General features: G+C 29.0%; 1 protein-coding gene across 1 annotated transcript; it reads right to left on the reverse strand.

The window, feature by feature from the left end:
• Positions 1 to 5,289: 5,289 nt before the first annotated feature.
• Positions 5,290 to 9,175, reverse strand: LOC102593411 (aldose reductase). The gene is made up of 8 exons (XM_006360769.2): positions 9,020 to 9,175; positions 7,008 to 7,058; positions 6,701 to 6,774; positions 6,520 to 6,607; positions 6,228 to 6,434; positions 6,058 to 6,129; positions 5,576 to 5,812; positions 5,290 to 5,488 (listed from the first exon to the last, which is right to left on the reverse strand). Exons 1-8 carry the CDS (start codon positions 9,158 to 9,160, stop codon positions 5,399 to 5,401), a joined length of 960 nt encoding a protein of 319 aa, XP_006360831.1. The 5' UTR covers positions 9,161 to 9,175; the 3' UTR covers positions 5,290 to 5,398.
• Positions 9,176 to 18,141: the final 8,966 nt, after the last annotated feature.

Consider the following 18,141-nt stretch of genomic DNA (forward strand, 5'->3'; position numbering starts at 1 on the left):
TTGACAAATTTTAATAAAAGGATGAAAGTTGTCAAATTTTAACTAATTGAGGGACGTATTCTGTTAAGAAAAATAATTTAAGGATGTAGTTTAAGTTGAGGGTATAATTTAGGGAAAATTGTATGAAATAACAAAGTATTAATTCAAATTAAATGCTATAACCATAGTTTTTTTTTCATTTGTAATTCGTAGCAAACATTCCATGTTTTTTGCCATCCCATTTGTATACCGAAATATACAAAAGCAGGACTCATTTGTATACCAAAATATACAAATGCAAGATCCATTTGTATACCGAAATATACAAATAGACCCAAAAACATATTTTTTATGTATATGTGTACTGAAATATACAGATTAATAGCCATAACAAACATAAAGTTTTCTATGGAGCACAATTATACAAACTATAACTATAGCATACAAATATGATTTTTATGTTTGCTAAACCTAAAATTTACTCTATAATTTAAGGATGTTTTTTGCCAACAACTCTACTTCATAATGTCCATAATATAATAATAATATATATCCTACCTTTCCAAACCTCATTTATAGGATCACATTGTGTAGGTTATTATTATTCAATTTATATATATGAACTAAAAAAAATAAGATCTCAATACGAAATTTGACTTTAGACCCCAATCTTGTACAGACTGCCTGCGTTCTCCAAAGCTTGATTCAGTCAATCAAATTTTAGTCTTCTTTATACAAAAATGTTTAAAGTTGCATGAGTAAAGAAGTTGGTGCATTTTTTCTCCAGGAAATAATTATTGATCTTCTCAATTTATCTGAACTTTGAGTTATGTATGGTTGAAGTTTAGTTAGTTTTGTTTAATTACAATCATTTTATTTGCAATCATGAACAAAAATTATAAAGGTGGGTGTGGGGGAGGTTGGATTTGGTGCACATGTCTGCTGCAAATTGCAATGGAGTTTTTATAAGGGAAAATTTTCAAAATGTCATTATTTCAGCATTTAATGGGACCTCTTATCAACATTTTCAATATTTATTAAAAATGTCAATATTTTAGTTTGTTATTCTTCTGATTTATGTATTTTTCTATTTGTTTGAGTTGAAAGAATACAATTATTTAATAACAGAAATGAGTAAATCATGGGAGAAAATATTATTTAAAAAGGAACATATCACTTAAAATTCTCATCAGTTACAATTTCAAAAGTAATTGATTGCATTCATTCCAATATGATGATATGTGTATTTGTATTCATTATGGTTTTCATGTTTGAGTTTGTATAATGACATTTGTAGTTCTTTATTAGTTTGTATTCATTCTAATAGGTATACCAAAGATTTGTAGTTATTTAGAATGATATTTGTATCCACAAATAAAAATATAAATAAAATATTTGTATCCATATATACTTATGTAATCTGTGTTCATTCAGAAAGGATACCACATTGGTTTTGTATATTTTTCAAAAACGTATATTCTTTCTTAAAATTCCAACAAATTTGTATTTCAATCATCAAAACATACAAATTTACAATCTTAATACAATCAAAATTTGTATTTCATGACAAAAAAATGTATTTCTTACAAATGTTGAGTAAAAAAAACAATTAACAAACAAAAATTAATATAAATACAATTCTGTTGTGAATACAATTTTGCAACCTTGACTCTCTCTTTCTTCTTCTTCTTCTTCTGCTATTTTCTTTTTTTTTCGATTTTGTCTTCACCAAATTCAAATTTGAATCCGTATTCACTTGTGCATTAGTAACCCTATAAGGAAAAATTGAAATTATTAAATATGAATGTATAAAAAAGCAAACAATATATGATGTATGAATGCTAATGTAGATTACTACAATCTACTGAATCTCAAATATGTGAACAAACTCACAAAAAAATCGAAAAGAGGACAGAAAATCAGAAATACATAAAATCCGAAATACAAAAATATTTAGTGAATATGAAAACAAAATCAGAAGAAAACTCACAAAATATTTGATGACTTCGAAATTACCTTTATCAATTGAGAGATTTCTTGAATTAATTGATAGATTTCTTGAACAAATTGGGAGAAAATGGAAGAGTTAATTTTTCTTGAACAATGAATGAGAGAAAAAATGGGAAAACGTGAAGAGAGAGAGAATATTGACTTGAGTTAAAACCTAGAAAGAAGGGTAATGGATAATAAAAATATTTTTTTCTTTTTTTACTGGTTAGTGGTGTAAAAATTGATCCAATATGAGATTGTTTTGAGAAATAAAAGGAAAGGAAAATAGTTATATTAGGATACAAATCATTTTCTTAAATATTGACATTTTAACATTTTTAATAATTATTTTAAAGTGTAGATGTTTTTACTAATTACGTTAGGGATTGCGACTAATTTGCTGATTTTCCCTTTTTATAATCTATGTCAACGAGATTAAAAAAAGGGGGTCATTAAGGGGCTTTGAAGCCTATTTAATCGATCTCCAAAAAATCATTTACATGTGAATATAAAAAAATCATAAACATTACGCTTTTGCCAAGAGGGATGTGTAGTGTGTTATACTACCATTTTCAAATTCCAAATGTCATATTTTTATATTTCCTTTTTCAATCTCTTGTCAACTAGTAAACTTAGTATATTTCCACTAGGGAACCATCCTATGTGAACCACTGCTCCACTAGCTGTAAATTTAGTAAATTTCTCATGCTATTCAAATACATATATTTCGAATATATGTTAATCAGATATATCTAATTATGTGTATTTAAATATGAAATGTAATCGAAAGACATTAATTTAGGAGCAAATCATGCGTATAATGATTCAAGAGTATCTGTTGTATCCCTGATCCATAAAAAATAAAAAATTCAAAATTCTTCCCATTTTTTCCGTGCATAAAAAAAAGAGGAACTTTCGCAAATAGCCACTTTAATAAACTTAATTATGCTCCATAGCTATAGTTTGCATATTTATATTGTAGCTACAATTTAAGCTATCTCGTTTGTATAATTCGTGAATTTGTATAAATTCGCATGTTTCTATAATTCGCGGGTACATTTGTATAATTCAGTTATTTTTGTATAAACTCAAAATAACGAATTTATACAATTACAAACATCAGAAGTGTAAACCGTTATACAAATTATATTATACAAATAACGAATTATACAAAAGTTATACAAATTATATTATACAAATTTCGAATTATACAAACGTGCGAATTATACAAAACTAAAAAGCTGAGCTGCGTAATTATAGCTAAAAGTAGGCCGCAAATTGTAATTAAGGCAAACTATAGCTATGTTAAGTAATTAACTATTATATGTTTGCTTATACGAATAATTTTCTCTAAAAAAAATTCACTACTTTTTCCCTGAATTTTTTCTCCAATAATTGTTTATGTTAGTTCGAATTTCAAGCTTTATGAAATACACAATGACAAGTATCACTGTATTGTTGAGATATTCAAGAACTTAAATTTCTTACACTATTTATGATGCTATGAGTCTAATACGCGATACGTATTTAGATACATGAGTTCATGTACATATTAGATACACATATACAACTTAAATACATTAACAGATACATACAAGATACAATATGGTGCAACTCAGATATGTTCAACTACATGATATGTACATCTCATATACATGACAGATACATAAATGCAAATACATTCTTAGATACACAGCAGATATATTATTCGTACATGCTTAGGTAATTAAATGCCTAGAAACATACAATGGTGTGTTGTAGAGATTCATATATGATTTCACCGTTACTATAACAAAAACAACTCTATAACGGCAATAAATATACATATTAATAAAAAGTGTTAAAGTTTTTATCGGCATTAGTTAAGTGTCATTAGAATCAATGTCGCTAAAAACTTTAGGGACATATATAGAGAGTGCTAATTACTGCTAAAAATAAATATTTAGTGACAATTAAGTTATTACCATTAATTAATCACCACTAAAAATCATTTCTTACGTAGTGATGCGTTAATCTTGTCATTATTGTGAAGATTGGTTGAGATTTTTGAGGGATGAAAATGAAGAGCATGACTTAGGGCTGCGTATCGGTCGGTTTAGTTCGGTTTTGAAGTTTATCGGTTTGGCTTATTGGTTATCGGTTTGTAGAGATGCTAAACCGTTATAGAACCATTAAGAGATTGACTAATAGGTTATTGGTTTATCAATTTTTGATTGTTATCGGTTTGGTTATTGGTTCAACCGTTAAGATTTGACATAAAAAAACATTGAAAATCACTTAGAAACAAGGTGACAAACCAATGAAACCATGCACATGAGTTCACAAGTTACATCTTGCTCAGAAGCAAACATTTTTACATTGTAGAATAACCAAGTGTTTGAGACAACCAGAAATAAAAGTAGGAAACCAAACTCTAAGTCAATGACTTTATACACAAAATGGTATAAATATAATTATTTTGATTTACTATCGGGTTATCGGTTAACCCGTTAAAAAAAAACCTCAAACCATTAAGAACCGATAACCCGATAACAAAAAAATAAATCAAAACCGTTATCAAAACCGCTAAACCAATAACCCAATATTGATAAATCAATAACTTTTTTTCGGTTCAGGTTATTGATTTTGATTCGGTTTTGAACAGCCCTAGCATGACTCAAATAATAATTGAATTAGTTATAAAACTCAAAGAATCTGATTTGTAATGCTCCATTTTCCATTCAATTTTCAGATGGGAGTAAGGGAAGAAGGAGACAGAATTAAGTGATGAACAAAGAATTAGGAGAGGAAGTGAGCTAATTGGAGTGAATGAATAATTAAATTAGGAAAATAGTTAAGAAGTTAAAATTCTATTTTACGCTATTTTTATTTTACTCTATTTTTAAAGAGTGATGCAATTCAAAAGATGAAAATTGGGAATAGTGTGTATCATGATTATAAAATCAATTTGAGTTGAATATTGACCCAATTTTACTAGACTCAACTAATATATGTACAAATTAATACTAACATTTTAATAAACTAATTTTGCCACCTCCAACTTAATACTAGGATATATCGACACAACTACGCCATGAGGCATAAAACTGAAGAAACGGAACTGCATGCTAAAATGAAGCTCGGTCTATCTTTACTTATCAACTATACTAAAAATAATTTTCTATCAAAATACTTATTCAGTTTGAAAATTCAAGATATAATTTACCATTTTGTGTCTATTTTACCTTTGATATTAAATATAATTATTCAATATCTAATACATATATTTCCTAAAGCATTAAATTTAATATATTCAAAGATTAATATAGTACTATTACCCACTATTATCATCCAACTACAACATTTCATCTTATTTTATTTTAAAAGCTAATAAGGGCGAAAGAAATATATATATATACTAAAACAAGGCAAACTGAAGAAAAAACATAAATTAGATTTCGTGGTCCCAAATATCTGTTACGCTCTTGTAAGGCCCATCACTCTTGTTCACAAACAATTCCTCCCCATCTAATACTCGCATCTGCACAAACAAATAATGAGAATTCAATTATTGTTTACGTAGGAACTACTGGTAATAACGAACTTTTAAATGACAAGAGAGAAGTACCTGATCTGGAATATCACAAATAGCTTGGAAATCTAGCTCTGGAATTTCCCATGAAAACACTTTAATGTTCTCTTTTATTCTTTCTGAGTGATCAGATTTCGGAATTGTACTCGTTCCTCTTTGTATAGCCCACCTCACTAGCACCTGCCCCGGCGTTTTATTTAGCTTTCCTGCTACTCTCTCTACTACAGGATGATGAATTAGATCAACTTCTCGCGAACCCAAAGGTGAATACGCCTGAAAAAAGTAGATGCAATCGACCTCAGGCATAAATAAATATATACAAGTCTCAACTCCGCGAGGTATTAGTAGTACCTCAAGTTCATTACATTTGAAATTTGTTAGCTACCAAATCATTGTTGATATATATTATATGCATAAAGTTTGGTATTAGTAGTACCTCAAGTTCATTACATTTGAAACTTGTTAGCTACCAAATCATTGTTGATATATGTTATATGCATAAAGTTTCAGTTACTTACTGTGACGTGAATATTATTTTTCTTGCACGCTTCCAACATTTTTTCATTTCTCCATCCGGGGTGCATCTCCATCTGATCAGTACATAACATTACCCATAAATACGAAAAAAGGAAGAAGAGGAGGACATCGATACGATTAATTGAAAGACGAGAATTAGTATTCAACTAACCTGGCATACAGAAGGCATTATCTGTGCAATATCTAAAAGCTTATTAAGTTTCTTGACAGTGAAATTACATACTCCAATATCTCGTACGAGTTTATCTTTCACTAACTTCTCCATTTCTCTCCAAACGCCTTCCCAATCGAAGTCAGACACTTCCCCTGCTTTTGGAGGTCTACTTGCTCCGTCCTTGAGACGAAAGGGCCAATGAATCTTCAACACAAAATGTGCAGATTCACCTATTAGATTTCAAAACTACCAACTAAATACCGCGAAAAAGGCCGTGTGAAGGAAGTACCAGGTAAAGATCAAGATAATCCAGTTGCAATTCATTGAGTGTCTTCATCAATGCAGGTCGAACTCTCTCCAGTGACAAATCATAACACCTAAAACAATCAATAAAATCTCCTTAATTCGTTTAATTGCATGTTGGATGTATAAAAAAATCCTAGAGATTTAAAATAAGTTCATCATACTACCATAGTTTAGATGTGACAAATAAGGCTGATCTCTCTACTCCTGCATGTATAGCTGCCTTAATTCCATGACCAACCTATGTAAAGAACAAAACACTGTTGAAATTTCATACTTGCACGTCGATCCTAAATGTCTAAAATGACATCTATTTACCAATTCTGTTATAGAAAACTTTAAACTATGTGCACAATAATTCTGTTTAGAAAACTAAGCCTCGTTCGTATGTGTATGCTGAACAACTTGTACATAATAATACTACATTGATATAACTCAGCAACTTAAAAGGGATAATCACAAATGAAAAAGAACCTCATCTTGGACTCCATACTCTGCCGCTGTGTCAACATGCCTGTAGCCAGCCTGCAGCCATAGTCAAGAGCATAAATTCTCATAAAAAACAGTTTTAAATAATCAAATTTGCTAAAAGGTTGGGTTTCATGCTCCAAAGGGCAAGCCTTGGGGAATGAAGATCACAAAACATTCTAAGCGACTCACACGCACCAGAATGAATGAGGCGAAAAATCAAAGTCATACTTCTTTATTTATTATATGAGTATATGTAAGTCGAAATCGAACAAACTGTAATTATCAATTCAGAGTAACACAAAATTTCAAAATGAGATTTAAAAATACCAAATCATACCAAATTAATTTGATAGATAATTTTTTTTAATCGAAAATACCATACCGTTAATCGTCCTAGGTGGCTAGGTTTTTTTTTTTTTTTTTTTTTTGGGGTGGGGTGGTTTTTTTTTTTTTTTTTTTTTTTTTTTAATAAAGTACTTGCAAAAAGTATACCGAACACACGCTCCAACATCAACTTTGAAAATTTCGAATAAAGTGCTTTTTTTTCTTGGCCAAACAATGCACTATCTAAAATATTATTGTCATTCTTGCTGAATTGAATTTCTTTTGTTACTATTAATATTGATTTTGATTCTGATTTGAGTTTTTATTCAAATTACTAATATATCTGTGCTATAAAATTTATTGAATCATTTAAAATTTTAAGTTTGATCTGAACTTATATATGTTAAAGAGACAAAAAATTATGAAAAAGTTCAAAAAATATTAAAAAGAGTCAAATATGTCCCTAAACTATTCTAAAAGGTCTAGATATACCCCGTTTAAAGTTTGGCTCACTCGTGCCCTCGCCGTCCAACTTTTCGTCTAAATATGCCCTTATGAGCGTTAAATGCCAAATGGAATTGCCACATCATTTTTACATTACCACGTGACATTTATATTAAAGGGAAAAGGGTCAAATATACCCCTAAACTATTTGAAAAGGTCTAGATATACCCCATTTTAAATAAACTACCCGATCCGTTTTCAATAATAAAATTTCGGTAAATCCCGAAAATGAGTAATTGACTAATAAAAAATAGGAAAAATATGAAAAAAATAAATAAAATTAACGCCAAAAATTCACAAATAAATATAGTAACCTTAAATTCAACGATTTCAACAATTTTTTTTTTTTGATAGATCCCGAAAATGAGTAATTGATTAATAAAAAATATGAAAAATATAACCTAAAAATTCAGCATAAAGTCATTTTCATATTTTTTTATTAATCAATTACTCATTTTCGTGATTTATCGAAAAAAATAAAAATTTAAAAAAATTGTTGAAATTGTTGAATTTAAGGTTACTATATTTATTTGCGAATTTTTGGCGTTAATTTTTTTTCTTCTTCATATTTTTCCTGTTTTTTATTAGTCAATTACTCATTTTCGGGATTTATCGAAAAAATAGTTGAAAACGGGTCGGGTAGTTTATTTAAAAGGGGGTATATCTAGACCTTTTCGAATAGTTTAGGGGTATATTTGACCCTTTTTCCTTTAATATAAATGCCACGTGGTAATGTAAAAATAACGTGGCAATTCCATTTGACATTTAACGCCCATAAGGGCATATGTAGACGAAAAGTTGGACGGCGAGGACACGAGTGAGCCAAACTTTAAACGGGGTATATCTAAACCTTTTCGAATAGTTTAGGAGCATATTTGACCCTTTTCCCTAAATTATATTACAATAAATATTATTATGTATGATAAAATATTTTTAAAAATGTATACATGAAACGTCGAGTTGAGTTGGTTCAAATTGTTTTTTTTTTATAGTTAAAACCAAATTACTATGATCGAGTTTTTTTTTCTCAATATTAAACAACCACTAATGAATACTTGTTTATCTAGTTGAATCAAATTATTAATTTACTTCATCTACACAAATCAACATATAATCAATTCGCAATATTACTTTGACATACCAATACGATACAATATAATTATGTATAATGGGACGAGGTAGAGTACCTCAACAATAGCAGTATAAACAGAATCCCTTGCATTATGAGCTCTCCAAGTGCCCAAACCAATAGCAGGAATCTTGTGACCACTCAACAGTACAAAAGATTCAATTTTCTCACCTTGTGGGTCTATTGTAATCTGAGCCATCTTAACTTCTATCGATTATTGTAGCGAGGTGTAGATTTTTTATACTATACTATAAAAGAAAAAATAAATTAAGGACATTTATATGGCATGGGAAATGGAGGGGCTAAAGTTTGGATACACGTAGCATTGCATGTTGTGACACGTTTGAACACATTCACAAAATTTTGCAACACATTTTTGTGACACGTTCTCTTTTTGGCTACCTACCACACTCTTCTTGCCTCCTTTTTCTTTGTTTTTTTTTGTTTTCTTGCTCTAGAATTTTTACGTTTTGTACATTTGTGAATGATCCAGATAATTAATAGTGGTAGTGGAGAAAGTTTCTTCCAAAATTTATTCTAAAAGACTTCGAATTTTTTTAATTTTTAATTAGAAATCTTGAGCTTGAATATAAAAATGATGTCATCTTTAATAAAAATCTTCTATTTTAATTTCTAAGGTGAGTTTAATTAAATTAATCATTTTTTATTAAAAAATAAGTGTTGCTTTGGTACATCATTTGGAAACTAGAGGGGGTTGAAGAGTGTCTTAAAAGATTTTCAGCCTAAACACCAAATAGTACAACCTTCAATACTGAAACCAGATTCTCTATATTAGTTCTACTATCTTGTACTAAGAGGGTGTTTGGATTAATTTAAAAATTGGTCAAATCTATTTTAAAGTCAATTTTTGACTTTTGGAAATGTTTGACAAATATAAAAAATAACTTAAAATAAGTCAAAATGACTTAAAATAAGTTGAGAAGTGTTTGGCAAGGTCAAGAGTGACTTAAAATAAGTTTAAAATGACTTAAAATAAGTCAAAAATCAAAAAGCAGGTCTCCCTCTACTTTTTATTTTTTGACTTAAAAGTCATTTCAGTTTGACTTTTTTTTTTTTGATTTAAAAGTTACTTTTTTAAGTCAATCCAAACGGGCCCTAAGTGCATAATGTAAATAAGATATCCTAAAAATTAGGGGTGTACAAAATCGAACCGAAAATCGAATCAAATCACAAATCATGTTGGATCGAAAAAAACCTCGATGAATGGTTTGGTTTGACTTGGTTTGGTATTGAAAAAAAAATCCGACTATACTTGAATTGGTTTGGTTTTAACTAAAAAAAAAGTCAACCCGACATTATATATATATAATTTTTAAAATTTATTTAATATATAAAAGTATTTACTTTGGTAATTTTTAAATATTACTTATACGTTTTCGTAATTTTTATGTTTTAACATATTTTTTCAAGTTTTTTGAGACTTAAAATTTTGAATGGTCCAATAAAGGTTATAGTTCATAGATATTAGTAACTCCAATAAAGCTCAATTTGAAATTAAATCAATACTAATGCTTATAAAATAAATTAATTCAACACTAAGAATGACAACAATGTTGAATATTTGTTCTTTAGTTTTACATTGGTTTAGACATTTAAAATACATAATCTATTTTTTTAATGTTTAATCATGTAATTAATACTTATTAGACTTATTTTTGCATGATTTAGTACTTTTAAATTATGATCATTTTCATTATGACTTATCAATTTGCAATATTTATTTTATATGATTTCATTATTATTTTCTATTGAATATTTTAGTGTCATCACTCATCTCATATTTTGTGTTATTTTCTTAAGAAACACCTTAGATAATTGTATTCTGGTTGGACTTATAAAGAAATATTTGGAGCACAAGTTAATTATATGTTTGTATGAATACTTTACTGGAAAAATCCATAAACCTGAAAAAACCCGAGGTTTATTAGTTTGGTTTGATTTAAGAATTAAAAAATTTGACACAAATGGTTTGGTTTAATATTTGAAAAACTCGAACCAATCCGAGGTTGAAAAACTCAAAAAAAAAAAACGCGAGTTTTGTTAGTTTGGTTTGGTTTATAAATTTAAAATTTTTACACAAATGATTTGGTTTGATAGTTGAAAAATCCAAACCAATCCGGTCATGTACACCCCTACTAAAAATATAGCATACCACTTTTCTTTATTATCCAGGACTTTGACCTTAAAGAATAAACAAGTATAAGGAAAATACAGTTATTTCCTCAAAACAAAGTGTAACATCTCGCAAATTGAAATAACTAGGAAGAAGCTAAGAATTGGAAATAGTCACTTTTGGAAAGAATTGAAATCTGGAAATTTTTTAAGTATGTTAAGTTGAGTTTTTAGTCAACATCAAATGACCATAACTTGTAGCTCAGCATGCGTTAGGTGTACTTCCAGTTACTGTAGAAAAAATCTTGGAATAATCTTTCCAACGCCGCTGAGTTTGCGCGATTCCAAGTTCGTATGAGTGAGATATGCCCATTTGAAGTTGGGTTGTTCAAATAAGGAAAGTCTAATCCGGATTTTGGAACGGTATTTTAGTCTTTTTCTTACCCAATTATTTTAATTCATTTTTAGGAGTTTAATTGGGGTAAAATCAGATTTTAGTCAGTTTAGAAAAGTTGAAGTTCACGCTAGGGCTTGGAGAAAAGAGAAAAGAGTAGAAAGGAGAGGAGAAATCAAGAATCGTCAAGAACGTTCGAGTTTGGCTGTTGATTTCGCCAAGGATTCAATCCTATGAGGTATGTGAGATCACATAGCGTTGGGTAGTTCACCCACGCGCCAATCAGGATTCAATTTAGCAAAGTTATATTGATTTGAAAGTAAATCCTATGAGTTCTTGATGATAATTCAATTGGAATCTTGTAGGTTCTTGTTGTTGAAGTTTCTTGAGATTGATTCATGTATTTAGGTGTGAATTCGAGTTAAATATTGCATATATTGATGAATTAGTTGTTTCTAAGTGTTTGGGGGAAAGAACCAAGTCGAAATAGGGGCCTGAGGTGTCATCCCTCTCATAGCCCCAAGCAGAACCCTCTGATATTTTGCCTCTGGGGCGTCGCCCCTCTCAGAGCCCCAAGCAGGGGTCTCTGAACTTTGGGCTCTGGCGCCCCACGCCTCTCAGAGCACCAAGGACGCCAGTTCATCCCAATTCCCTCCTTCTTTCCGTACTAGTTCCTTAGCAACGTACCTATATTTTCTAGTTGATTCCAACACTCTAAGGTACGTCTAAACATCATGAAATCATCCATAAACATGAGATCATGAACCTTGAATCCATAATTCAATTCAAGTAAAGTGAAGAGTCAATTTTAGATGTTAAGAAGCAAGTCAAGAGAAGTTCATAAAGTTTTCAAAAGTTTTTCGCAAACGTTTTAACTTTGTCTTAAGACTTAAGTTTCGAGTTGACTAAAGAGTTAAGAGTAAAGTTCATTTCTTCAAAGATTATACGGGAACTAAGTATTCCTAAAAGTTAGAAATGTTTTCACATTTGAGCAAGAAAGGGAACATCGATTCCAAGAGAGCTTTTAAGCTAAGTTTTGAGTAATTATCTCAAACCAAAGAAATAAGTTTTGTTCTAAAAACATATGAGCTAAGTACATTTTGGGAGTAGTATTGAGCACCGATATGGGGACACTAGTTCATAATAACTCAAGTCTCCATAAACCATGTAGCCATTATGCATGGGCAGTAAAGGATCATACAAAAAATTTACAGCTATGACGTATCGTGATATGTATAATAGCGGGGGATTATGGGACAAAAAATAAATCCACTTGGTTTCAGACTAGGTACAACCCAAGGTCATCATTCCCTTTTTCCTTACAGTCAAGTGGCCCAAGGGCCCCTTTAGAGATATGGGAAAGATTTGCCCCATCTTGGCGAATCGCATCCCCGCGCAACGGATTGCATTGCCAACCTCCTGATTGTCTTCATGATTCCTTAAGTGCTTTTAAGCATACACTAGTGGATCCACTTAGTTAAGGCGTCCTATATGACGACAAAGTATAGGATAGTTCTGGTAGCGTGGGCAAAACGTTGTATCACCACTTAGGCTCATAGTGGTGGTTGTCGGTTAGAGAAACTCCCACATAAACTATATTACTTTATTATATGAGTAAAGTTAAGTTTGTTATTGCATATTCTTTAACGAACTAAGTTGCTTTCTACTGTTTTATAAAGTTCTCCATATATTTCATGTGTTTTATTGCTTATATTGAGTTAAGTTATTCATGAGTTGAGTAAAGCCAAGGTAAGTGTTTCTTTCAGATTCGTTCAAGCTTATGTTATGTTTAGTTTTGCCCTCGCATACTAGTACATTCAATGTACTGATGCCATTTGGCATGCATCGTCTTATGATGCAGACACAGGTAACCAGGATCATCACCCAGCACCTCGTTGATCCAGTTGAGCACTCAGAGTCTGTTGGTGAGCCTCCTAGCTTTTCAGAGGGGTCCTTTTATCATTTGCTTTCAGTATTTCATTGTTAGGATGATCGGGGGTCTTCTCCCCACATCCCTCTTTGTTTTAGAGGCTTCATAGATAGATAGTTATAGTTCTTTAGTCTTATTCATTTCAATTGTATACGTTTAAGACTTGAGTTGCCATTTTGTCTAAGTTATTATCTCTTAAGTTATTGCATGAGTTATATTTCTTATGTTTAAGTCTTCCGCTGAGTAAGTAAGCCAGGCCAAGGGTCCGCTTGGGGACAACAATGATTCTCGAGTGTCAGTCGCGCCCAGGGTGTAGGGTCGGGGGTGACACAAAGTCCAAGTATAATTCTTCATTCCTTACCGACTTGGTCTAAACGTTAAAGATCTAGAAATATTTTCTTTTATAGGGAGGCGACTAGGTCAATGTACACAAAATAAATTGAAAGAATATTGTAGCAGGAACAAGATTTGTATACTTGTTAACAATCAACAAAGTTTTTTGAAGGATTACTCTAAGTTCAAATTACAATAGTTTTGGGGTTTTCAGAACTTGCGGACGCATTGCTCTTTGGTCCGATACATAGAAAATGATACATAAGTTATGTATCAGATATATAAGTTATGTATCATATTCATAATCATAAACCAGATAAATACTGATTTAGGTTTGAAATAATTGAAGTTATGCATCAACAATACCATTTGTACCAAATACATTGTAAACAAATAAAATTGTAATGTATCTGATAGAGGTGAAGTAATTGAGGTTATGTATCATCTATAACATTTGTACCATATACATGTACACAAATAAATTTGTAATGTATATGATAGAGGTGAAGTAATGTATTTGAATGTTAAGAGAGAGAAGAAAAAATGAGATTTTCATAATTAATTTAAATGGTAGGAATTTTTAGAGATGATATTATCATAAATTGTGTAATTACGTAATTTATCCAAATTTTAATAAGATCGATGATGGACCCGTGGTTCTATTATTCATTCTCTTATTTATAATTTATGCGGCGATTTTTTGATCTAGTATGTAATAGTATTAATTTAATTATTGATAAATGCTTTTATAAAATTAATATTATCGTTAAAAAAAATTGCCACCAAATGACTCTTTTATTATAGTGGTTAGTCACTTTCTCCCTTTTAATTTATGTAGCGATTGTTAATTCAGTATGCAATTTAAATCTATATCATGCTATTTTTGTGGTCATACAATTAATGAGAAGTAAAATAATAAGTATTAAGCTATAGGTTATTTTAAATATGAAAATATATCATTTTTAATAGATTAATTTAAAAAATAACATTAAATATAGTAATTTCACCGTGCTTTTTCAATACTATAAGTCATTTAGTAAAATGTTTTATAAAAATCAATTGTCAACCTTGATAAAATACCCCGTCTTTGAAAAACACATGGAACCCTTCCTAGTAAGTAATCTAAGCAGGTACAAAAACTTCTAAGAGAGTATAAATCATGAAAAATAACACACAATTCCCACCATAAGGAAAGAAGAATAGAACTTGTTAGAGATCAACATCGACTTCACCTAAGAAATATCACAAATCCTGCAATCAAACTTGTCAAGTGACATAGCAAAAATAATATCAGTACAAACAATACGTATTGGTAGGCATTATCGGTCAATCTGAATCCACCACATAATTATAACATGTAAATAATAAAAAAAAGCATAAGCCTTGAACTATATACCCTTGATCCTTTAACCACCTCTCTTGCGATAAAAAAACTAACCCCTTGAATTCATACACTCTATCCCCAAGTCACTCACCTCATTTTGCTGTCAACTACTCCATTAAGAGTTATTTCACCTTCCCACTGATCATCACATAACCCTTTTATCACATAATAACTTTTTGAAATCACTCACTCTGTCAATACTAGAGTTTTTCCTACTAAATTCATAAAGGAGAAACATAGACAAGGTGATGTGACACCTCTATATGACCTCCATTCATATTTCTCTTTTTTTTCTCTATTTTTTGGCCATTTTTCTTCATTTAATTATTTGTTTTATTTTTAATATCACATAAAGTCTTTATATTCAAGACTCAAGTACTCAACTTTTCATCTTCCACCATAATATATCTTCTTTATTAGATATAATGTGCATATATTCATAACTCTCATAATTTTCAACTTTTCATATTCATAACCTTTAAATATTAAATATGAAACCGTATTCCTCCATTATTTTCTATATGAATTCATATTTTTTGTTTCATGATATTTTATCCAAAGTTACCCTTCATTATCACCATAGTATTATATTCATGCTTTTATTTGGCTTAAAAAAATAATAGAAAAAAAAGAAGGCTCTTGAATAGTGATCGGCTTGTGAAGTGAATTGAATATTGACAAGAGCTTAGATAATTATGTATTGATTTCTTTTCTCTTCTATTTTTTAATGTATATGTGTATTGTACTATTTCTTTTTTTCTTTCTTTATTTTCTCTCTCTTTTTATTCTTATATATATCTATGATGCCTCTTAAATTTAATTTTTATACGAAGAAAGCTTTTGAATAGTGATAGATTTGTGAAGTGAATATCAAACAAGAGTAATGCCTCTCTTCCTTTGTTTGACTTGAAAAAGAAGAAGAAAGCTTTGAATATTGATATGCTTGTGAAGTGGTTATGACAAGATCTTACACAATTATGTGTTGATTTTTTTCCCCTTCTACTTTTAATTTTAATGATTAAAGTCGCAATAATATGTGTATTGTATTATTTTTTCTTTCTTTCATTCTTTCTTGTGTATTTCATGATGTCTCTTAAGTATATTTTGTATATGAACTTAAAATTTAATTCGAAGTAAGAGTAACTGAATTTTTGAAGTATGAGAGTTATTTGTTGTATAATTTCTATTTATATAATTTGGTCTCTTATTTTTCCTCATAAAAATGTCAATAGAAAGTAATAGAATAAAAGATATAATAATATTATAACCAAACAACACGAAATAACCTTTTAATATATATATAAAATTAAATTACAATTACTAATATAAATATATAAACGTCGTTTAAATAAGAACAAAAGGTTGAAAGACTTATGCTACTCTTATTTTCTTGTTTTGTTCTTCAATTGACAAAATTTTCCAACATTTTGTTGTAATAAATCTATAAAAAGGTATATGATTCTTTTACTCATATTTAATTTTTTATAATTGTTAAAAATATCGAAATACTGGTATTATAATATTTTTATTTCTTTATCCTTTTTATAATATTTTTATTATATATAATTATGAAATTACAACTTTTATTATAACATATTTATGAGTCTTAATTATGAGGAGGATATTAGTTTTTATTGAGTAATAAACATCAATACTTAACATTTAAATCAGTAATGGATTTGTTTCATTTCTTCAATTGTTAAAAATAATTATCAGCAAACTTCAATTAAATGAAGTTGAATCACTACTACTTTGTAGTTTGTATACAATTCTTTTACCTTCTTTGTGTTTATGTGTTCTTTTACTTGTACAACATATAGGGAGGAAAAAAGAACAAAATAATAGTAGAGGCATTAGCGAAGGATAAACGATAGGGAAATAGTATATGCCAATATTTTTTAACTCAATGGTTGTTTTAGTTTCTTTTTAATTTTCATTTCATTTTTATTTTATTTAATAACAATTATAGAAAATATTTTTAATTTTTTTTTAGTTTAAAAGAAATTAAAAGGATCAATTGCCAATAAATGCTTGTATGTATTGTGTATCATAATTTACTACGAAATATTTGCTATGTACAATAGAAATGAAATTAATTAAAAGATATATATATATATATTATAGCTTATTGCTTAAGAATAAATTCTCTCTTTTGTTCAATATTAATTGTTAAGTTTAACAAAACAATGTTGGTATTTATCTTGATAATATAATATAATTTGAACAATTAATGATGTTATAACTGGAGAAAAAGAAGACATGACATTGATAGAGATCACAAATTGACTTTTTAATTAAAAAAATGGGATAATTCCTTTTGGTTTCGCTCTATAACACTCACCTTTTCTGTAGTTTACGATATTACACCTACATCCCTTATTTTTTTTTTTTTGTAACCATTCTTTAAAATTATTTAAAATAAATATAAATCAATTATAACTTGAAAAATTTGTCCTTCTTTGTATTAATTTCTTCATATTAATGCATATTATTACAAACATGACTTATTTAATAAATACTTTAAAAATAAATCAACACAAATAAATTTATACTATAATATATATTATATAAATATATATAAACGTGTCCATTTTTACCAAACAAAGAATCACACTTCTTCATAATGATTTACTTTTAAAACTTTCATTATATAAGTAATTATTTAAAATAATGTGGATTAATATGAATAAATTAATACAAAAGGACAAGTTGTCAAATTATAATTAATTTATAATTATTTTAAATAAATTTAAAGAATGATTACAAAAAAATCAAAATATGGAAGGTATACGTAATATTGTAAACCACAGGGAGGTGAGTTTTGTAAAATTAACCCTTAAAAATTTTAACCATCGCGCGAAGCGCGGTCAAATTCCCTAGTGACTAATACTTATAGTGAATGATAATGATAGTTAATGGTGGTTGGTGTAGTGATAATTGTTGAACGATTGTCGATAATGATTAGTGCTAATGGTGATAGTAGTTGATAATGATGAATATAAATAA

The sequence above is a fragment of the Solanum tuberosum genome, unplaced genomic scaffold (assembly GCF_000226075.1).
Source record: "Solanum tuberosum cultivar DM 1-3 516 R44 unplaced genomic scaffold, SolTub_3.0 scf00332, whole genome shotgun sequence".
NCBI lineage: Eukaryota > Viridiplantae > Streptophyta > Magnoliopsida > Solanales > Solanaceae > Solanum > Solanum tuberosum.